The following is a 22,476-nucleotide window of genomic DNA, read 5'->3' as shown; positions in this document are numbered from 1 at the left end:
TGTGCCAGCGGGAAGGAAACATCAGTCTGAATGATTTCAATGGAGCATCCCTTCACTGATTACATGGCTCAAGCTGCCTGTGATCTCCGCTCCTGGGAGAGCTCAGTGCTCTGAGCCTTGCCTGCCTGTGTTTAACTTTGCTTTCTCAGGGTCTGTCTTCACTACAGTTAACCCAGGCGTTGACACTACCCGCTTCCTGCCCACACCCAGAACCCCTCAGCTCACTGGCCTGGTGGGGGACGGGGCTTAGAGCCCATGTGCTGCTTTCACACTGGCTAAAGTACCTCTGATGCCTTCCTACAATTCCTGCCAGGTGCCCAGTTCTACCCCAATTCACTGGGACAGACTCAGAGAGGGGCTCAGCTCACTGCTGGAATGGCCCAAGCAGTCCTAGCAACACCCCAGGGGGACACAGCAGCAGCGAGGACCCAGGAACGAGGGCCGCCCGGTGGGGGCAAGTGGGACAATTTGCCCCAGGCCTCAGGCACCACGGGGCCCCCACAGGAATATAGTATTCTATAGTATTGCAACTTTTTTTTATGGAAGGGACCCCCAAAATTGCTTTGCCCCAGGCTCCCTGAATCCTCTGGGCGGCCCTGCCAGGAACCAGGCTCTGGCTGTGCAGCATGACTGCTCACCCCCAGGCTAGGCTAACCTGGATGCTCAGGCCTGGGCTAGCTGTGAGCCCGGCACCAGTGTAACCGTCTGGGGCAGATCCTAGCATGGGGTGATCTGGTGCAGTGAAGTGAACAGCAGTGATGTAAACCCCACTACACTGCTGCATCCAGGCCACATACAGGTTGTGCCAGGCTAACGACAGCAATGTAGTTACAATAAAGATGATAAAGTCATTGCGGAGAAACTAAATGGATTCTTTGCTTCAGTCTTCACGGCTGAGGATGTTAGGGAGATTCCCAAACCTGAGCTGGCTTTTGTAGGTGACAAATCTGAGGAACTGTCACGGATTGAAGTGTCACGAGAGGAGGTTTTGGAATTAATTGATAAACTTAACATTAACAAGTCGCCGGGACCAGATGGCGTTCACCCGAGAGTTCTGAAAGAACTCAAATGTGAAGTTGCGGAACTGTTAACTAAGGTTTGTAACCTGTCCTTTAAATCAGCTTCTGTACCCAATGACTGGAAGTTAGCTAATGTAACGCCAATATTTAAAAAGGGCTCTAGAGGTGATCCCGGCAATTACAGACCGGTAAGTCTAACGTCTGTACCGGGCAAATTAGTCGAAACAATAGTTAAGAATAAAATTGTCCGACACATAGAAAAACAAACAGTTCAGCAATAGTCAACATGGTTTCTGTAAAGGGAAATCGTGTCTTACTAATCTGTTAGAATTCTTTGAAGGGGTCAACAAACATGTGGACAAGGGGGATCCAGTGGACATAATGTACTTAGATTTCCAGAAAGCCTTTGACAAGGCCCCTCACCAAAGGCTCTTATGTAAATTAAGCTGCCATGGGATAAAAGGGAAGGTCCTTTCATGGATTGAGAACTGGTTAAAAGACAGGGAACAAAGGGTAGGAATAAATGGTAAATTCTCAGAATGGAGAGGGGTAACTACTGGTATTCCCCTATTCAACTTATTCATAAATGATCTGGAGAAAGGGGTAAACAGTGAGGTGTCAAAGTTTGCAGATGATACTAAACTGCTAAAGATAGTTAAGTCCAAAGCAGACTGTGAAGAACTTCAAAAAGATCTCTCAAAACTAAGTGATTGGGCAACAAAATGGCAAATGAAATTTAATGTGGATAAATGTAAAGTAATGCACATTGGAAAAAATAACCCCAACTATACATACAATATGAGGGGGCTAATTTAGCTACAACAAGTCAGGAAAAAGATCTTGGAGTCATCGTGGATAGTTCTCTGAAAATGTCCACGCAGTGTGCAGAGGCGGTCAAAAAAGCAAACAGGATGTTAGGAATCATTAAAAAGGGGATAGAGAATAAGACCGAGAATATATTATTGCCCTTATATAAATCGATGGTATGCCCTCATCTGAATACTGTGTACAGATGTGGTCTCCTCATCTCAAAAAAGATATACTGGCATTAGAAAAGGTTCAGAAAAGGGCAACTAAAATGATTAAGGGTTTGGAACGGGTCCCATATGAGGAGGCTAGGACTCTTCAGCTTGGAAAAGAGGAGACTAAGAGGGGATATGATAGAGGTATATAAAATCATGAGTGATGTGGAGAAAGTGGATAAGGAAAAGTTATTTACTTATTCCCATAATACAAGAACTAGGGGTCACCAAATGAAATTAATAGGCAGCAGGTTTAAAACAAATAAAAGGAAGTTCTTCACGCAGCGCACAGTCAACTTGTGGAACTCCTTACCTGAGGAGGTTGTGAAGGCTAGGACTATAACATAGTTTAAAAGAGAACTGGATAAATTCATGGTGGTTAAGTCCATTAATGGCTATTAGCCAGGACAGGTAAGGAATGGTGTCCCTAGCCTCTATCTGTCAGAGGGTGGAGATGGATGGCAGGAGAGAGATCACTTGATCATTGCCTGTTAGGTTCACTCCTTCTGGGGCACCTGGCATTGGCCACTGTCGGTAGACAGGATACTAGGCTAGATGGACCTTTGGTCTGACCCGGTACGGCCTTTCTTATGTTCTTATGTACAATGGGGCAAGTGTCCTGACTGCAGCCAGGGCCCACAGCGGGTGGCAGCTCTAGGAAGCCCCTCCAGCACCCCACTTGCTAGGATGAGGCCCATCTCCAGACCTCTGCAGCACTCCTGGTTTGTTGCTTCAGCCCCTTCTCTGGGGTATCTCTAGTTTAGAACTGAAAATGCAGGGTCAGATCCTTAGCCTCGCATCAGCGGCACCGTGGTGCTGCGAAGCCAGGTTAGAGGGCTACCTGGCAAGTGCCCCTGGCATAGAATTCCTGTGGGGTCAGCTCCTACACCACCACCCCGGTGCCTGGGACAGAGTGTGGGTGATGCTCCGCCCAGCTGCAGGCTGGCCATAGCTCCAGCATGGCTCTATATTCAGGGATGGTGCAGAATCAGCCCCAAGTGGAGGGAGGGAGGGAGAGAGCTGTAAGCAGCTGCACTCGGCATTCACTGGGGTTCTCCCCTTCTTTGACTACAAATAACAAGTGCGTATGAAGAATCTGCCACATAGCTCCCAGTTTAAGGCAATCCCCACTGCCTGCTTCTGCTCCCCACACTTAGTGTCAAATCAGAGCCTCTGTGAAGGGGGCCTTCTCCGCTGAGGCTGATGGAGTTGGTCGTGCAGGCTCGAGGGGTGAATAGGGCCCCTAGGCAAGACAGCGAGGCTGGAGCGAGCCAAGGGCTGGTTGTCTCAGGGAGTGGCTGCTCCTCCTGATGTTATGCCAGTTGGCAAGCAATGTGCTTTTGCCATGATCTGGGGATCTGGAGAGCATCACATGGTCCCAGAGCCAGTGGCAGGGTGGGACTGCCCCTGTCTCTATCACTGTGCGCATGAGATCGGGCACAGGCGTGGCAGGTCAGCCAGTGGAACAGCCCTGCTGATGGTCAAGGAGCAGCCAGGGCCTTGGGAAGCAAAGGATACTTCTGAGCATGGGTCAGTGGGCCAGCCTCCACCAGCCCATGGGCAATACACAGCCACAGCATGCCCCTGCCACCCTCCAGCACCAGTCCTAGCTCAGAAGCGGGACCCAGGCTGGTTTGTCAAGATGCAACATGGACCCAATGACATCGGTCTGACCAGCCCCCCTCCCCGTAGTGCAGGCAGCCAGACTGCGTCCAGGGAGAGGCAAACAGCCCAGAGAAGCAGCGGCTGCTGTCGCTGCTCTCCAGGCAGTGGGATGGTGCGAGCGGGTGCTGGCTGGATCTGTACGCCATGCTGGATGTGTTGACCATTGGTCAGAATTTCCCCTTCCCTGGGAGGGATGCTGGCTTTGGAGCAGGCGCCCGCTCTCCATCTGGAAGCAGAGGCTGCTGTCTGTGGGCTCACTGTCTTAGCTTTATGCTCCCATTTGCTTCTAGCCAAAACGTGGTGAGCACATTCTAAACAGAGCCACCCCGTGCTAACCCTCAGCCACACAGGCCATCTGGGGCTAGGCTGCTCTACACTGGCAGGGGACCCCTAAGGGCAGGGGGTTGGAATGAGTCCTTCAGATCCCTTAGGACATCACAGGCTCCTCTTCAGGGAATGGCCATTTAGGCTCCAGCCCTAAGGAAGAAGCAAAGGAATGTCTGGTCGCACTCACGAGTCCACACGTGGAAGGGTGCCATGGCCTGGCTCTCTGAGGGAGGATCTTCCGTCTCCAGCCCGCTCAGGGTTGACACGTGGATGAGATATCTCTCCCCTGGCCGGAGGTCCCTGAGGCAGAGGAGACAGAGGGAAGGAACGTAGGAACTTAGAACTTAGGGTTGATTAGCTATTATGGCAGAGATTTCCAGGCACAGATTGCATCTTTTCCATGGCTGGATGGCACCCAGCACAATGGGCTCCACTCCTGACTGGGCCCCTGACAGAAATACTCACTACACTTCCGCGCCCCGAGTGACTGCAACCCCCAAGCTGAGAAAGCAGGAGCACTGATGTGATTTCCAAGGAGCCTGGGGTGGGGCAGAAACCTGACTGTACTGTGTGATGGACTCTTTACTACACAACGTCTCTGTGGCTATCAGTGTCCCCACAGTCACTCAGCCCCTGCACCATGTGTGTGTGTGTGTGTGATCGGTTTTAAACTACTGCCGTACGTAGTTTTGCAGGGAAAGCCAGGTTGCCCACTCTCCCAGTTACCAGCATTGGTGGGCATGTGATCACAGCTAGCGCCGTCAGCTGTGCTCCTCCCCACACCCTTGTAATGAGAGCCCATGGAAGGGGTGAGGAGGGCCCTGGGTGCTGAGCACTTGGGATGTAGGTTTCTGCCAGTGTGTGCTGCTCCCTGCACACATGGTGTGGTGTTCACATTGCAGTCATCTGCACCGGAGTGGGTTTGGGCTGGGTGGACAGAGGGGCCTGTCATGTATCCCCCTAGAATGGAGGAGCAGAAGCAGGGTCCAGAGCTGAGAGCAAAGGAGTGGGAGTTAGAGCAGAAGCCAGGTCAGTTCCCTCTGGCAACTGCCACCAATGGCCAGGACAAGGCAGGGAGCATGTGCTGCAGGGACTACGATGGCTGGTTTCACCATCACTACTGTGACAACAGACAGAACCCATAAACAGCACTTTACTCTTCCAGGACCTTTCACCTAAGTCTCTCAGAGCGCTTTACAAACACGTCAATCAAACCCCACTGAATATGTAACTTACCACAGACAGGTCCTGAGATCCTGGGTGATGAGAGTCTGCAAAGGACTTTACACTAATAACATGTGTTAAAAACCTGAGCCCATGATTCATAGCATGATCCTGACCCCACTGGATCTCCATCGAGCTCAGCTGGATTAGCTGAGTACGGAGTTCCAGAAACCAAGTGTGGCAAATAGGTAAGGGTCAAGAATCATGCAAACTGTCTGACTGTAGGGTTCCCTCTTCTGTTGCATACACGTTCTTATACACCACTTATTGCTGTAGGATCTGAGCGCCTTCCGGTAGGGCATTGAGCAATGTGACTAACATCTGTCACATATTATTTGTTCTCAAGCACCGAAACTGACTGCCGGGTCTGAAGTGTCTGTCACTGGAGGTAGAGAGGCCGCTGTCAGCGTCACTACCATGTTAGCGTGTCTGCTTATTAACAATATTGAGGGATGTAACAGCTTGGACTTCAATACTGCAATTTACAACATACCCGCAGAGAGTCCCATCAAAGTTGGTGGGGCTGTCTCTGCCAGCATGGCAGAAATTACAGCATCATGGCATTTGCTTGGTTCTTCACCTCATCCTGAAACTTGCCTAGTGCTGATACTTGGTAGCTATCCAGCACCTTTCACCTGAGACATTCATTCACAATGCCCCTTTGAGGTAGGCCAGTACCAGTGCTCACAGCCTCACATGGCCAACAGCTACTAAAAACTAGGTTAAAAATATCATAATGAAGAGAAACTTGGCGGAAGGTAAACCCCTGGGTTAGCACTGATCTCTCCCTGTCTGCAGACCATAAATGCACTTGTACATTGAAGCTGATTTCAGTTTGTGTCCACTGGGCGGCTATCACATTGAAGTGTGGTCAGTTTAAGAAGGCGGTACCCCGAACCCCCTGCTAGTTTTGTGGATTTTACAATCACATGTTCCTCTGTTTTACAATCACGTTTTCTCTTTCTGCCTTGTTGCTGAGTGAAAAGGCCCATACAAATCAGGAGTTCCCCTAGGAATCAGCCAGGTTGGAAGCAGGAACTACCCACACAAACAGTGACTAACTACCCAAGAAAGCAGTGGGACTGATTAGATATAAAGTGCTATAAAATGCATGAAGCAAATGGACTGGAGAGAGAGAGAGAGTTTTCCTTCATAATTCCTCTCCATTTTTAGGGTTCCTCAGTGATGCCTGTTACAGAAGTGGGTTAAGCAATGCTCAGGCAGCAGGGTGGTTCTTAAGTCAACAGCATCCCTTTAAATCTCTCCTAGGATCGTTAACCGCCTGCTCTCATTGGTCCACACTCTGCCCTAGGCTGCAGTCCCATGTGCAGGATCCTGGGTATGTGAAGCCAGCAGATCCCCACCAGAGGCAACCCTAGCCAAAGCATTACGCCACCTTCGACTCGCAGTCTCCATGGAGGGGCCGGGGAACAGCTGAGGGCGAGAAGAGTTTGGCTAGAGAACACTGATCTCCAGTCGTGCTATCTGCTGGATGGCCACCTTTGCCCGCAGCCCCAGGCTGTGCCAAGCTCAGTGCAGTCACAGCCCAGAACTGGGGGAATTATTTCCCCTTGTTTCTCTTAGTGTCTAGCCCCTTCTCTTAGCTTGTGCCATGCCCTCCCTCACCTGAACGTGTACTTGGTCACACTGCTGTTCAGCTCCACGGTGCGGTCCTCCAGGTCCCCGGGCTGGCGGATGGAGATGCGCACCTTGCTGACGGAGGAGTGTTGGAGCCTGTGGAGAGCCCACTGCACCGTGATGGTGCTGGCCGTCACGTTGGCGATATCAAATCCCTCCACTGGGCGAGGTTCTGTGGGGAGGAGGAAGCAAAGGCAGGGGGTGGTGAACAATAGCCTCGAGAGCCCCTCAGAAGCCAGACATGGTGCTACCTCTCATCCCTATAGGGCCTGTGCCCGCGTGTGCATCCCCATGACTGTTCTCCCGCCCCTTTGAGATCTTCCTGTCAGAGCATCGCATCTCAGCCCAGCAGCTTGGCCTGGCATCCCTAGGCCTCCCTGCGCTTGCAGTGCTTCTGACAGACAGAGTGGGAGGCCTGCTCCCACCGCGTGCCAGGGAGCACCAGCGCCACAGCCAAAGGCTGGGGCCTGACCCTCGCTAGGCCAGCACATAGTGACACTGCTGGGCAGGCTCCTATCCCCCACTGTTTTGGCCCTTAGTGCCCACAAGGCAGCAGAGCCCATCCCCCAAGCACCAGGCTGGGGCCTGCCAGCTTGGCACTTAACAGCACCAATGAGAGGGAACCCAGAAGCCACTGTTTCTGATGTTTTCCGAGGACTTTCAGGACCAAGTTCAGCTCTCCAGGCAAGAGAGAGAAAGAGCAGCTGAACCGGCAGCCCAGGGCACGGGCCTGTGTGTGTGTGTGTGGGGGGTTCTCTGCACTCCAGCAGGGGAGCTGGGTAAAGTTTGGGCATGGGCACATGGCTATGCTAATCAGGTAGGCATCACCCTCACTGAGTCCTAGCAGGCTGCTCTGGTTTGTGGTGCATGTGCCAGACAGTGGCTGTAGGATAGGAAAGCTTATTCACAGTCTTTGAAATAGTTGTCTTTCAAAAGGCCAGGAGTTTCCTAGAACAGGGCAACGGAGATGGTGTGGTCCAGTGGGTAGAGCACTGGAGTAGAACTCGAGACACCTGGGTCCTGTTCCTGGCTGAGTGAATACGTCCACTCCCCATGCCTCAGTTTCACGCCCCCCCCCCCCCCACACACACACCTTTTGGCCATCTCAGCTGTTTCAGTAAGCTCTTTGCTGTCTGTCCCTCACCAAGGGACCCCAACCTCAGCTGGGGCCTCTAGGTGCTACTGTAAAATACATAGTAGGAGTTGAGGGAGCACAGGCCCGACCCAGGGCAAAATGGACTCCGTATTAATGGGAGACACAGCAGCTGGAAGGAGCTGTGAGTTGTGAGCCTGCCAGGGAGTGAAAACAGAGCAATCAGCCGGGAGGGCCAGCTACTCTGTTGCCAGAGGAGACCCAGGCTCTACCCTGCTAATGCTCACATGCAGCTCAGGACTGTACTTGCACTGCTGTGCTGTGGCCTAACACACAGCTGGGAGGAGTCCTGCAGCTTGCTGCGAGACCAGACCAACCGGGAGCCTTTCCCAGCCAATGCGGGCATGCTGCTCAGTACATGCTGATTTCTACTGACTTAATGGCTGTGCAGGGGACCCAGGCCTCGCCCCTGCTAAACATATGCCAAGGGAGACTCCCATCTGACTCCGAATGAATCAGTCTGCTGAAAGCAGGAGGGTGCTGTGCAATGGTCACTCGCCCTTTCCTATCATCCTCGGTGCCCCTGCCCTACCAGCTGGGAGGGCTGCCATTCCCTCTAGGGACTGCTCAAAGCTGGCTTCGCTGTTTCTCTCTCCAGACAGCATGCCAGGGGGTGAAAGCTCAAGGTGGGCGCCATTCTCTGTGCCCCAGCTCAGTTGGATGATTGAACTCTGGGCAATACAGGAATTGCCAGACTGGATCAGCCCTGTGGTCCATTTACTCTGTCTCTGACAGTGGCCAGCACCAGCTGCTTCAGAGGAGGACAGGAAACCCCAGAATGGACAACCATGGCATCAGCTGCCCTCAGGGAAGTGTTTTCCTGCCTTTGTCACTTGGTGGTTGGCTTATGCCCTGACAGAGGAGGATTTTGATCCCTTCTACATTAGTCTGTTATGCTTTGTAATGTAACTCTGATCCCCTCACTCTCCATAAGAGGTCCAGGCCTGTTTTGAACCCTAGGAAAGCTTTGGTCTCAATGAGATCCTGTAGCAGGGAATCCCACAGTCAATTACGTGGTGGGTAAAAGTATTTCTTCTAGTCACTTTTACAGTTCTTGCCTTTCAGTTTCTTTGAAGTTTCCCTTGTTCTAGTGCTAGGAGATAGGGCAACCAGAAGTCCCTGAGATACCCTCTCTAGACCACTCATTATGCATCTTTACCATGCCTGCTCTGATTTGTCTTCTCCATTTTTGCACCCTCTCTTTATAGGGAATTCTTTCCAGGGCTCTAATTGTTTTCAGTGCCCAGCTTTGAACTCCCCTCTAGTCCTGCAATACCCTTTTGTAGAGAGGATGACCAGTCCTGGAGACAGTACCCAGGTGAGGCCACACCACCGAGTTGTCTAAAGGCATGAGACTATTTTACAGATTCACCATCCCACTTCTTATGCACCCCAACATTGTGTTGCTCTTTCAACCGCTGCTACACACTGAGCAGAGAGGTCTTCATTGACCTGTCTACAGTGATCCTAGGTCCCTTTCCTGAGTTGGCACACTAAGCTTACAACCCTGCGCAGTGTAGGAGTAATTAAAATCACTTCTTCCAATTGGCATTACTTTGCATTTATCAACATTGAGTTTCCTCTGCTGGTGTGGTGCCCATTCCCCTGGCTTTCTCAGGTCTCTGGTGTTCCTCTCAGTCCTCTCTGGTCCTAGCTGACCTAAATAAACTGTGCCAACTCGCCCTTTAATAAATAATATTAACTGCAGATCCCAGCAAGGAGCCACTAGATGGCCACTGCTAACCTTATGCCATATGAAAATTGACCTGTTAGCACTCCTTTGCTTCTGGTCTCTTAGCCAGTTCCTGATCCATTTCACCCTGTGGCTACTTAGTTTCCTTAACAGACACTTTGAAAGCCCAACTAAATCATCTCAATCAGTTCTCCTTGAGACACTAGTCTATTGACACATTCAGTGAATGAGGAGATTTTCCTTGCCAGAGGCTTGCCACTGGGCCATTAGGTTGGTGGGAGGGCCTTTTTCATTAAGAGGTTGCTATGTATACATAAGGATGTTGGTTTTAGATCTAAATGGATATTTCCCAAATAAAGCTCATAGATGCAAGAAAATATCTGTATGTAAAACATAATGTTTTTCATACAGCTTCTGGTCCTTGGAGGCCACTCCTGCCCCCAAGCTCCCATGTTGCCTAACGAACTCCAAAGTGGGTTGTGGTGCAGGACGGATTGTTTTGTGGGCTGAGGGGGCTTTTAGACCAGTGCACAACTAGATGAAAATTTCGCTGTAGCGTTAGGTGGTGGAAAGCAAGCTGGGATAGCTGGGAAGCAGGTCCTGCCATCTGTTAGGAGGTAGCATTGGCTGGTGGGTCTCCATGAGCTGTCTGTGCAGTAGCAGCCCTCAGCTGGTGTTGGAGCATTAACCTAGGTGTTGGACAGAGGCGTGCATGCTCACGTTTGTATTCCCCTTCCGACGCTACTCACTAGTGCGTGTGATGAGCATGACAGGCCTGCTGATGTCGTTCTTGTTGTTCACGTTGCGTTTGACTGAAAAGACAGAAATATTGTAGGCTCTGCCAGAGGCTAGTGCCCGCAATTGGTGGGCAGAATGACTTCGGTCCACAAAATCTGTCCTGCGGTAAGAGCCGTCGAAGGATACGTACGTCACGGCGTAGCCGTCAATCATCTGCCTGGCAACTGGGTCTTCGGGGGGGTACCAAGAAATCGACACCCCTGTGTCCTCCACCCTGACCACCTTTAATGATGTTGGTGGCAGCAGTTCTTCAGGGTATCAATCAAAGCAAAGGGAAGAAGTAACATGGTAAATCTTTAGGCACCAGACCCCTGGGACTGACCCTCCAGCACACAAACACTGGCTGACAGGACTGTGTCAAGGCAGCTGTGAGGACAGCCCTGATATACAGCACAACAGTCATGCACAATGCAGGGAGTGTGCGCTGCTGGGGCATGAGCCTGCATGGTGCTGAGCGCTCTCCACTCCCAGGGGGTTCACACAGGCCCAAAGGCTGGTGCCTGCTGCTCCTTATCATCCTGTTTGAGTCCTGAAGAAGGACCCTGGGGCATGAGCTGGGATCAGGGCCCCATTGTGCTAGGGACTGCGCACCCAGTCTGAGATGGGCATTGTCCTGAAGAGCTGGCAGTTTAAAAGCAGACGAGCCAGACAAAGGTTATCAATCCCCATTTTACAGATGGAGACCTGAGGGCCAGACACAGAGTGTGTCCGTAGGGAGTGTGCAGCAGATTTGGGAACTGAATCCAGGCCTCACGAGTGCCAGTCCAGTGCCATCCTTCCTCTCTCAGACTGACTTCAGCACCTCCAGGAGTTGCTCAGCACCCAGCAAGATCAAGCCCCTCTGGCACCTTCCATCTGCGGGTATCACCGCACTCTAAGACAAGGCAGTGATTTGCCCTGATGGCTGAGCCCGGCAGTGCCAGCCTGTTGCGAGTGGGTCTCGCTCAGGCATAGATCCCCCCCACAGTGGGCTCACACCGCTGCGTCCTAGCAGTGCATGTGGCAGCATATGCTGTCTGTGGTGACAGACAGGACTCACTTGAGTAGCGATCCAGTCCCTTTACCTTTTTCACAGCTCTTGCCTGTGTAGCCCACCTTGCAGGTGCAGCTGTGGGATCCATTGCTAGGCAGGCAGTAGCCTCGGCTCCCACACGGGCTGTAGAAACAAGGATCGCTGGCTGGGGGAGAGGAGCAAGATCAAGGGTTATGGCTCATGCTGCCCAAGAAGGCCAAATAAAAAATGTTAATTACCGTTGAAGGCTGGCAAACTAGTAGCCAGGTTCAGTGCATGCAACCTCACTGAATTAACCAGCCAGTGCAAAAGTAATGGGGGCTCTGGGAGGTCATTAGCTAAATCTCTTACACCTAGCCAAGGCTTACCCGTCTCGCAGTGGTAGCCGAAGAAACCCTCTGGGCAGACACACAGGTAGGAGCCACCATAGTTTTCACAGACCCCTCCATTACGGCAGGGAGCTGATTCGCAGGCATCCACTTCTAGAGGGCACAGATACACTCAGTCAAACATCTGCCAGAGACAGCATGGACATTAGAGAAAACTCTGGATCCCTTGTGGGGACTCTTGCTGCAAATGCAGCAGATGAAGTATATGTGCAAACCATGGGCCATGCACAGAACATGCATCTGTTTTGAGGGGAAGTGAAATTGGTGACTCACTCAAGATAGTCCAGATGCACATACTGTGCAGTCCATGGGCTAAATGCAGGACACATATTCATCCTATGAGCCCCTCACATTCAGCATATCCAAGCTCTGAAGCAGTGTCCCAAACTATTGGGTTACAGCTCCCAGAATTCATTGCCCAAAGTCCAGCACACTGACACAGGAGGGTCATTGTCTATTGGCTGCTGTGATGTATGAGCTCACTGCAGAACTCACACGTTACTCCAATGGTGAAAGCCCAACTCAGTGTCACTGCGCTAATTTAAGGGCTTGTCTATATGGGGAGTGATTCCTGATAGCTATTCCTGATTTAACTTAATGTGTGGACATTCTTATTCCATTCACACCCTACCTTATTCCAGATTCACTTTTACATGCAGACAAGCTGTTTAGTGCATGGATTTTTCTATAACAGTCTTTTGTGGTGGCAGAGAGAAGGGTATGTGTTGGAACCAACATCAAATTATCCCGCTAATTGAGCCTATATCCTGTAGATCACTAGCTAAATCTATTTACTAGCTGATTGTAATTGTGGCTTTGTTTACAATCTGTGGACCAGAGCCTCAAGTCCCTACTCAGCGCAGGATCCAAAGCCCAAAGACTCTCTCTATTGACCTCAGTAGGCTCTGGCTCAGGCTCTGGGTCATTTCTTGGGAAAAACCCCACTGACGTCAATGACGATAAGGACTTGGTGATGTGAGGCTCTGAGGTTGGCACAGCACACCTGCTCTCAGCACAGCACAGCAGTGCGCTCGCTGGAATCATTTTCATGAGAGTAGGGCAAAATTATCACACAATGCGGGCTGGTCTCCACGAACAGTCAGTGTGCAGCAAGCTGGGGTGTGAATCTACCCCACATAAGCCTGCTGCGCACCGACTGTCTGCATGCAGGCTGCTGACACACGTTAACAGTTCATTAATGCACTTTGATTAGTCCCATTTCAAACCCACTCAATCAAAGCTCACTACAGAACTGGTAATGTGCGTCAGCAGGTCACACTGAACACAGCACCTGCCTCTTTCTGCTAACCAGGATAGGTTGGTGAGCACGTACTGATGCCATCAGACCCCCTGGTTAAGTGCTCATTGATGTGAATGAGAGTCCCAAGGAGGCCCTTGCCTTCTGAATGGAGGCAGGAGTGATATTTAAAAGTCACTGCATATGTTTGATTGCCATCAAAAAGCCAAGCAGAAGGCAGCTTAAGAGGTGTCCATATGTCTTTCAATACAGACATGATGCACTGATACATGGAGCTTATTATGCACAGAGACAGCCACTGAAAGGTCACGGTCAGCAACTCACACTTATCACCACAGCTGGTAAAAAATTAATCAACACAAATCAGCAAATAGATTATAGAATTTTTTCCTCCTTTTTTCTGGTCAAAATTTTAAATTTCAAAACTAAAAAGTAAATGCTGGCCAGCTCTAGGGTTTGTTGAAAAATAACGGGGGAGGGCGGAAAATCACAAAAAATGTCACCAAGTTTCCCACCTCCCCATTGGTGACAAAATGTGAAAAAAGTGTCGGCTCTGGGGACTGCCCAGGACTAGCCAAGACAGTGCCATGCCTGAGGGAGGCAGGCTTGGCCAGTGGTTAGGGCACCAGCCAAGGACGCTGCAGATCTGGCTTTGAGTCCCTGCTCTAGCACAGACTGCCTGGGTGCCCTTGGGCAGGCTAACTGGACGCAGGTCACACTGCTCTGCAGGGAAGATGCAGGGGCATCTCCTGGGGCAGAATCAGAGCCTGCTGGTGGAGCTCAAGAGTATGGAAACCGAATCTCATGCTCCAGCAGGACAGTGCAGGGCTGCTGAATTCCCATCCCAGCCCTCACAAGATAGTCCTCCTACAAGCGAGCATGCCTGGGAACTCCAGGGCATACCTGTCAAGGTTTGTGAGAATGGACCAGGCTGGGCAGGCCAGTACTGCCTCCATGGCTCTCTCTCAGACTAGCCAGGGGCATCAGACTGGAAATCCCAGCACTGGCTTTGAGGGACTTGGGTTGAGCTTTACCCTGTGAAATTTCTACCTGTTTCACACTGGATTCCCACGAAGCCATCAGGACAATGACAAGCAAAGGATCCTGGGAGATCCTTGCAAGTTCCTCCATTCTTACAGGGGTCGGACTGACATTCATCAATCTCTGTGTAGAAGCAAAAGGAAACACTCATGTACAGACCAGAAACCCATCCTCAGCACAGCATGCACTGACAACACAGAGCTAGACCAGGCGGCCCTTACTCACTGCCCTGGACGCTTACACCCACAAGTAGCCTTACTGGCTTGGGGCTACTAGTTTAAGTGCTCACCAACATGAGTAAGAACTGCACAACTAGGTCAATCCTGAAAGGCCAGGCTGCTGTGCTGGAACCCTTGGCACTTGTGTTAATCCAGTTCTGATTTCAGGCTTGGGCAGTCTGAATAACAAGAGCCTCACATAGGGAAGGAGTGGTCCGAAACACAATCAAATGCCTTGTTATTCGGGGTGACACTGTGAATATTGGTATGTATTTTTGCTGGTAAATGCTGTGGGTTTGACATTGGGTTGTGTGCGCCATGCTGCACCTAGAGTACACAGCCACTTTTCTTCCTTTTCATAGTTCCCCTTCAGCTGTGTGTGTAATTCGTGCCAGTAAAACATACACATGCCCCCTTCAAAAGGCATTGCCAAAGCTCCTGCCACACGGAAAGCGTTTGCTCCCTTAGGCTGGTACCCATTAAAGAGGGCTAGTGCTGTTCATGAGTGCATTGGGCACAGGCACAAGCCAAGCAGGTACAAGGAACTGAGTGGAGGGAAAGCTTTGGGTTCTTCACACCCTCCCCTCCCCTTCCGCACCCATGGGAAGTGTCCAATTTCAACCACATTTTTCAGACTTTCATTGAAAAACCAAAACATTTTGGACAACTAGGCAAAAAATTATGGGTTTTACTGAATATTTTTCTCCTGACCTGCTGAATTTTTTGTTTTTGGTTGCCGAAAGCCATTCTTTTAAATGCAATCTCAAAAATATTACAATTATTAAAATGAATCATTTATAAAAAAAAAAAATGCCAATCAGCTCCAATAAAGAGAATAAGAGGGTGCAGGGTACGTGTGGCTGTTTATATCCCCAACACATACAGACCTAAAGCTGACTAGGGGATATAGACACACAATTCCCATTTGTTTAAAAGGGGACTGTGAATCTAAATCCATTAGGCTGCATTGAAAAACTCAACCACATTCTCCTCTATAGCTCTAAGAGACTGATCACACACATGCGCGGTGGCATGGATGTTCATCCCCCCGTAAGGCACAGATCCATGATAAGCACCTCGGAACTCTTTCTGCCCCAGCTGCTAGCAGGGCCGTATGCTGAATGAGTGCTGTAGCTCTCGCATGACTCTAAAGGTATGACTCTAAGGAGCGTATGACTCTAAGGAACGGCACCAGTGGTATGGATCTTGGAGCTGCCTCACTGGCCTTTGGCTGCCCTGGCTGTGATGGGCTGCTGGGCAAGGCCATCCCCGGGTAACACCTCCCTCCCAGGCCATTTCTGCAGCAGCTTTGAGGGCCAATCCAGGCAGAGGTATCTTCCTGCCTTGCTTACCATTGGATGGGGTCCCCGTAAGTGTATTTTTCATATTCTCTTACCCAACTCACAGTGGGGGCCTGTGTATCCTGCTTCACACAAGCACAGGAACTCAGCAATACGATCCTTGCACAAGCCCCTGTTGAAACAGGGCTGAGAAATGCACTCGTTAATTTCTGGGGAAGGAAGCATGGGGGTGGGGAGAGAAGGGATTATAGTCAGTGAAATATCCAAGCCACACCGTCTCCCATGGCCATGACTGTCCCATCCCACACAGAGGTGCATTCAGTGAAGTATGCTGCACTGCTAACCATGCCTAAAGGAGCAAGCATAGCCCATGTTGATGGCCTCCCAGAGACCTGCCTGGGCCTATAGTGGGGAATGGGTGAGTGGAGCCTCCCTACCTGTGCACCATTATTATTTATTAAGTGAATTATTGTAGCGTGTAGGAGCCCCAGTCATGGCTCAAGACCTCATTGTGCCAGGTGCTGTACATTATTTATTAGGTGTATTACTGTAGCATCTAGGAGCCCTAGTCTTGGCCTAGGACCTAAGATCCCTGTAAACTGCATGGCCATTCAGCAGCCTATCAAGCACCGCACAGGTGCTCAGGGAACGCACCTAGGAACTTGCTGCGAATGGGGGAGAGGTGTCACTCCCCCGGCCCCAACCTAGCCTGTCCCCCAACATGCCACAGCCAGGGGCGGGGCAGTCTGGCCCACACCTGCCATGGCTGGGGCACCCTCCCTTGGCCCCAATACTGCCATGGCCCAGACCTGCTGTGGCTGGGGCACCCCTCCCCCACCCCCAATACTGCCGTGGTCCAGGGCATCCCTCGCCCAGCCCCAACTATGCCATGGCCTGGACCTGCCATAGCTGGGGTGCCCCTCCCCTGGCCCAATCCCAGCCCTGGCCCGGACCTGTTGCGGCGCCCTTCCCCCGGCCCAAAACTCGGCCCCAGCCCAGACCTGCTGGGGATGGGGGAGGGGCACCTATCCTGCAGCCCCAGCCCCAGACCTACTCTGGCTGGGTCGCCCTTCCCCCAGCATCAACTCTGCTGCGACCGGGGTGGCCCGAACCCAGCTGCAGCCAGGGATGCCCCTCCCTTGGTCCGAACCCAGCCCTGGCCCGGATCTGCCAGGGAGAGGTGTCTATCCTGCAGCCCCAGCCCTGGATCTGCCATGGTGGGGAGAGGCGCCTATCCCCCACAGCTCAGGTGCTGCGGTGGGGAGAGAGAGCTGGAGGGAGACCTCTCTCCCCACCATAGCCCTGGAGCACCAAACCCCTCATATTACGGTAGTCTCTAGGAGCCCCAGCCATTGCCCGTGCCCCATTGCATAAAGTACTGCACATTATTTATTAGGTGTATTATGGTAGCACTGAGGAGTCCCAGTCATGGCTTAGGATCCCATTGCACCAGGTGCCATACATTATTTATTAGGTGTATTACAGTAGTCCCTAAGAGCCCCAGACATGCACCAAGTACTGCACATTATTTATTAGATGTATTACGGTAGCATGTAGGAGCCCCAGTCATGGCCCAGGACCCCATTGCATCAGGTGCCGTACATTGTTTATTAGGAGCATTACAGTAGTCCCTAAGAGCCCCAGCCATGGGACAAGCGCCTTATAAACGTGCGACGCATTCCATCTTCGTCCCCTTCAGAGTCCTCCTCAAAACACTCGTCTGCTGTGAACCTAACAAAACACTTGCTAGTGGCTAGGCTAGGGGCAGCCTGGGAGGGAGACAGCCCCATGGGACTAGTTTGAAAACATAACCGGTGGCAGTGAAGGTTAGCCTTGTGGACCCATCAGCGGTGGGAGTCGACCACTCGGTAGTGAATGAGAGATGATGCACAGGCTGGTGATAGGCTGTGAGGGCCTTTGAAGTGAAGAGAAGTAGCTCATGTTCGATGCACTAGAGAAGGGGGAGCCAGGGGAGGGATGCAAAGAGAGGCATGACATGGACAAAGGCTGGGCTAGGAGAACAATCTTTGCAGCAACAGTCTGAATAGACATGAGCGGGGCAGGACTCCATTCGTGAAAGGATGTTGCAGTAACTCGGGCGTGAATCGATGAGAGCTTTAGTTGTGTGGAGGGATAGGAAGGGCTGTTCCTTAGGGGTTATGCAGAGAGAATCAGGAAGATTTAGACTTCTCTCTAGGTCCTCACTGTGATACTGCACACCATAGTCTTCATAGTGACATTGTTATGATATGGTTATAGTGTAATTATAATGCATTTTATCCAAGACAGGTTATGTGAGATGTCATTGGAAATGTTATGATTTGCTGAATATGATTATCCTATTTGTATGCATGTATCATTTTTGTATCTGAAGTTATAAATACTCACTATGTATCTATACGTCAAATGTAGTTACACCTGGGTAACAGCCCCTAGACAAGACGCTTTCAGTCTAAATAGCTGGTTGTAAAGGACCTATTCATAGTAATGGGCCATTAGAAAAAACAATAGCCTCAGGAGAAGCTTATCTCCCACCTGGTGAGCTTTCCTGAGAACACTACAGACAGCCAGTGAGTGATGGCTGCTATGACTGTACAAACAACTGTGCATATCTCTCTATCAGTGTTATAGAGGGCGAACAATTTATTTAAGCTTTATACAGGGTAAAATGGATTTATTTGGAGTTTAGACCCCACTGGGAGTTGAGCATCTGAGTGTTAAACACAGGAACACTTCTGTTAGCTGCTTTCAGGTAAACCTGCAGCTTTGGGGCAAGTAATTCAGACCCTGGGTCTTTGTTGGAGCAGACGGGAGTGTCTGGCTCAGCAAGACAGGGTGCTGGGGTCCCGAGCTGGCAGGAAAAGCAGGGGTAGAAGTAGTCTGGGCACATCAGGTGGAAGCTCCCAAGTGGGTTTCTGTGATTCAACCCGTCACAGTTACCACAAGTGTGCATTGTCCTCTTCACATTGAGGGAGAGGCAGACTGGGCATTAAACCCATATACTGGCCAGATTTGACCAGAGCAGGATGGTACTGCTCTGTGGTCCTAGGCTGGGAAGCTGGTGGTTCGAGAGCCTGCATGTAACTGCAGCTGGGTGTGTCCCTACCTGTGTGAGTGCTGGTAAAAGTGCAGGCTGGAGGGCTTTGCAGCTTGTCACAGCAGCTAAGTGTGAGAGGGAGCCCAGGCTGGTGGGTCAGAGGGCTCAGTGGTACCCCAGTTCCAGGTGGCACCCTGGGGGAAACCTGTCACACTCACATCCAAGCTGAGTTGAAGAGGATGCCCAGGTTACAGGCCTGAAGGACAGGCAGGATGATGGTGTTGTCCACAGTGACTGAGAAAGGAGGTGATGGGGAGGGCTTGGGAGGGGAAAAAATTAAGAACTCTGTTTTAGCCATGTTGAGTTTGAGCTGACGGCTGGACACCCATGCCGAGATGTCATAGAGACAGGCTGAGATTTTAGCTTGGACAGACAGAGACAGGCCTGGAGTAGAGGCTAGATGGTATTGGAGAGGAGGAACTCCAGACAGCCATTGTAGTCAGCACATTCAATGAGCTTAGAGGTGGAAGAGATAAGGGAGATAGGAAGGTAACTTTGGGAGAGGCTAAAGCATGTTTGTTTTGTGAGTGGAAGAGCCAGGTGGGGAGAGGTTCCAGAGCAGAGTGAGAGTGGGGATAAGAGTGGGCACAGGGAGATCAGGAGATGGGATGGAGTCACTGGGCCAAGGGAAGGGGAGAAGAAGGAGAGAGTTGTGGGATGGGCACAGGGAAGGCAATGCCGTATTTGGTCTATTGTCTCTTGGATGAAATTGGGAGGACAACTCACAAATGGAGCAGGACACGTGGCTGAGGACCTCACCAGGATCACTAAGGGATTGTAGCGACAGTTATGGACGTGGATGGCAGCTAGGATAGGGCCAAGTCAGCCATAGCTCAGAGACAAAGCAGAGGGTAAAGCGCAGTGCTACCTAGCACGCATGTCAGCCGCAGAAACACCAGCTAGCCAGCCCAGGAGTAGGCCAGGGAGGTGGTTCCCAGGGGAGTGTGGCTAGTGACAGTGAACCAGCCATCGGTCTGGAGTGACATTCCATCCTCCAGGGCTGCGCTCCTGCCAGGAGGCCCGTTCTCTCTCTCCTCTGGAAGCTCTGATTGACACCTTGTCAGCACTATCCTCTGTCTCCCGTGCTGCAGGCACTTGCTCTCTGCTGATCCCAATCTGCCCCCACAATGTTGCTCCTCTCTCGCTCCCTGGTACCACACAGAATAGTGGCTCAATCTCTCCTTTCCTAGCGGCTGCATGTCCTTTGCAGGTACTTCACGTCCCAGAAGTGTGGCTGCCAAGCAGAGATGTGCATCGGGCAGAGGGCTCAAGGACAGCATGAAGTCCGCATCCAGACCCTATGTCCCCCCAGGAGTTGTGTGCCTCCAAGAGGGTATGGGGCCCTAGGTATCTTAGCACGGGCTGAAAAGAGTCTGGTCTAGTCAGGGAGGGGTGTTCCGGAGCATCCCCAGGGGCACCACACAGGCTGTGCCACAAGAGAAATGGCCACATCTCATGGCTGCTAAGGGGGCTCCAGGCCCAGCTAGGCCCGAAGAAGCAGCCATTCTGGCAGGATAGCTCAGGCTGTGTAGGCCCCTTTCCTCATTGCACCAACTTACCATCACACTCCGGGGGGTCGCTCCAGACGCCCTGTGCTCTACAGATGCGGGGGTTGTTCTGAGGGCGCAAGATGTAGCCTCGCTCACACAGGTATTCAGCCAGAGAGCCCATGCGGGTGGAGTTAAACAGCACGCGGGCATGCTTCACCTCGTTGGGAATGCCGCAGTCCACCTCTGGGGAAAGAGGAGAGGCATGAATGACAAGGCATGTGAACAGGGGCGTCCCTGAGCCAATGCTGGAACCCGGGCATCTAAGAAGCAGTCACTCCCTGTCTCTTCAAGAGGTGGCAAGTTGGGCCAAGTCCAGAAAGCATGATGGCTCTGCTGTCCAGGGCTGTGCTTGTGAGCTCCAGAGAGCTCTCCAGCTCCAGCCCGCAGAACCTTGGCTCTGCCTGGGGAAGCGAACCCTGCCATGCCTGAGAACTGGCCTCAGAGAGCAGCTTGAGCCTGGAGACAACCCTGCAGACCCCAAGGCTGGGGCTGCAACCCAGGGCATTTTTACAGCATCCTCTTAAAGGAGTTGACTGTGACGTTGCACCCCATAATGCTTTATAGAAATATGCTTAAGAGTGTAAATATACATAACTGGAATATGTTTTATACTAGATAAGCCATGTAACATATCCCATGCAAAGGTTATGATCTACTGAATATATTCATCCTATTTGTATGCATGTATCATTTTTGTATTCAAAGTTATGAATATTGGCTATGTACTTGTTTAATTTTAAGTAGCCTCAGTGAAGCATTTGGTCAGCTTCTTGAGAAAAGACTGTTCTCAGTAAGTGCCCAATCAAGAAACACTTAAGTTGACAATGGGCTTTGATAGACGCCAATCCACATCTGAGCTTTGCTGGGAATGTTCGGGCTAACATGTGAACCATGGCATCAGCCTGTAAGAACTGAATCATGCATAGACATGTGACTTGCCCATGTGACTCCAAAACTCCATTTTGTAGCTGGATTCTACAGAGGGGGGGAGAGGGGTTTCCACCCACAAGAGAGAGACTATATATGCCCCTGGGAAAACCCCTCCATTTTGTCTTCAGCTGGCTCAAGAGATAGCCTCTCCAACCCAAAGAGATGCCTGAAAGAAACTGGAACAAAGGACAGTAACTACAGGGGTGTGAGTAATTGCTCGACCCAGATTAGAAGGAGGCTAGTCTGTCAAAGAAGTGTATTGGAACATCTTTGAGGGTGAGACTTGCCTGCATTTAGCTTCCTACTGTATTAGGCTTAGACTTGTGTGTTTTATTTTATTTTGTTTAGTAATTTACTTTGTTCTGTCTGTCTTTACCTGAAACCACTTAAATTCTACTTTTTATATTTAATAAAATCACTTTTTACTTATTAATTAACCCAGAGTAAGTAGTAATACCTGGGCGGGGGGAGGGCAAACAGCTGTGCATATCTCTCTATCAGTGTTATAGAGGGCAAACAGTTTATGAGTTATAAGTAAAGCTTATACAGGGTAAAATGCATTTATTTGGGATTTTGGATTCCATTAGGAGCTGGGTATCTGAGTGTTGGAGACAAGAGCACTTCTTAAGCTGTTTTCAGTTAAGCCTGCAGCTTGTGGGGGACGTGGTTCAGACTTGGATCTGTGTTTGCAGCAGGCAAGTGTGTCTGGTTCAAAGAAGGCAAGGTACGAAGTCCCAAGCTGGCAGGGAAAATGGGCTCAAAGGTAGTCCCGGCACATTAGGTGGCAGTTCCCAAGGGGGTTTCTGTGATCCAACCTGTCACATTGACATTGGCACCATGCCCTTGCCCTGAAATATGCCAAGGCAAGTGGGGGCGGTGGGGAGGAGGCATGGGAAAGCCCAGCAGCAGGCATTAGGAACTCACGCACCTTCACTAGTGCTCCTAATCACCTACCGCTGTTGGTAGGGTTGTGGGGATCCAGGAACAGCACCAGTAGCCTTGGTTCCTACCCTCTGCCAGCACCTCTGATGGGTGCCAAAGACATTGCTTGCAGGGAGGAAACTATTCAGTACATGATCCCATTGCACCAGGCCATAAATGATCTGGGAGAGGGGGAGCTGTGCCACAGTGAAGGACCTAT

The 22,476-nt window shown here is 51.0% G+C and overlaps 1 protein-coding gene across 5 annotated transcripts in view; it reads right to left on the bottom strand.

Moving 5' to 3' along the window:
- The window catches only part of SNED1 (sushi, nidogen and EGF like domains 1), a 143,181-nt gene that overhangs the window by 28,492 nt on the left and 92,213 nt on the right, over positions 1-22,476 (bottom strand). For 4 of the 5 annotated variants that reach the window (XM_034782201.1, XM_034782204.1, XM_034782203.1 and 1 more), the window contains 8 exons: positions 20,415-20,588; positions 15,854-15,967; positions 14,249-14,362; positions 11,920-12,033; positions 11,604-11,717; positions 10,491-10,787; positions 6,884-7,067; positions 4,221-4,333 (listed from right to left, as the gene is read on the bottom strand). In XM_034782201.1, the coding sequence (XP_034638092.1) occupies positions 4,221-4,333; positions 6,884-7,067; positions 10,491-10,787; positions 11,604-11,717; positions 11,920-12,033; positions 14,249-14,362; positions 15,854-15,967; positions 20,415-20,588 (1,224 nt within the window). The remainder of the gene's footprint in view (positions 1-4,220; positions 4,334-6,883; positions 7,068-10,490; positions 10,788-11,603; positions 11,718-11,919; positions 12,034-14,248; positions 14,363-15,853; positions 15,968-20,414; positions 20,589-22,476) is intronic. The other variant, XM_034782205.1, reaches the window with a different exon arrangement.

This window comes from Trachemys scripta, chromosome 9 (genome assembly GCF_013100865.1).
Source record: "Trachemys scripta elegans isolate TJP31775 chromosome 9, CAS_Tse_1.0, whole genome shotgun sequence".
NCBI classification, from domain to species: domain Eukaryota; kingdom Metazoa; phylum Chordata; order Testudines; family Emydidae; genus Trachemys; species Trachemys scripta.
This window is presented reverse-complemented; position numbering and strand designations above follow the sequence as displayed.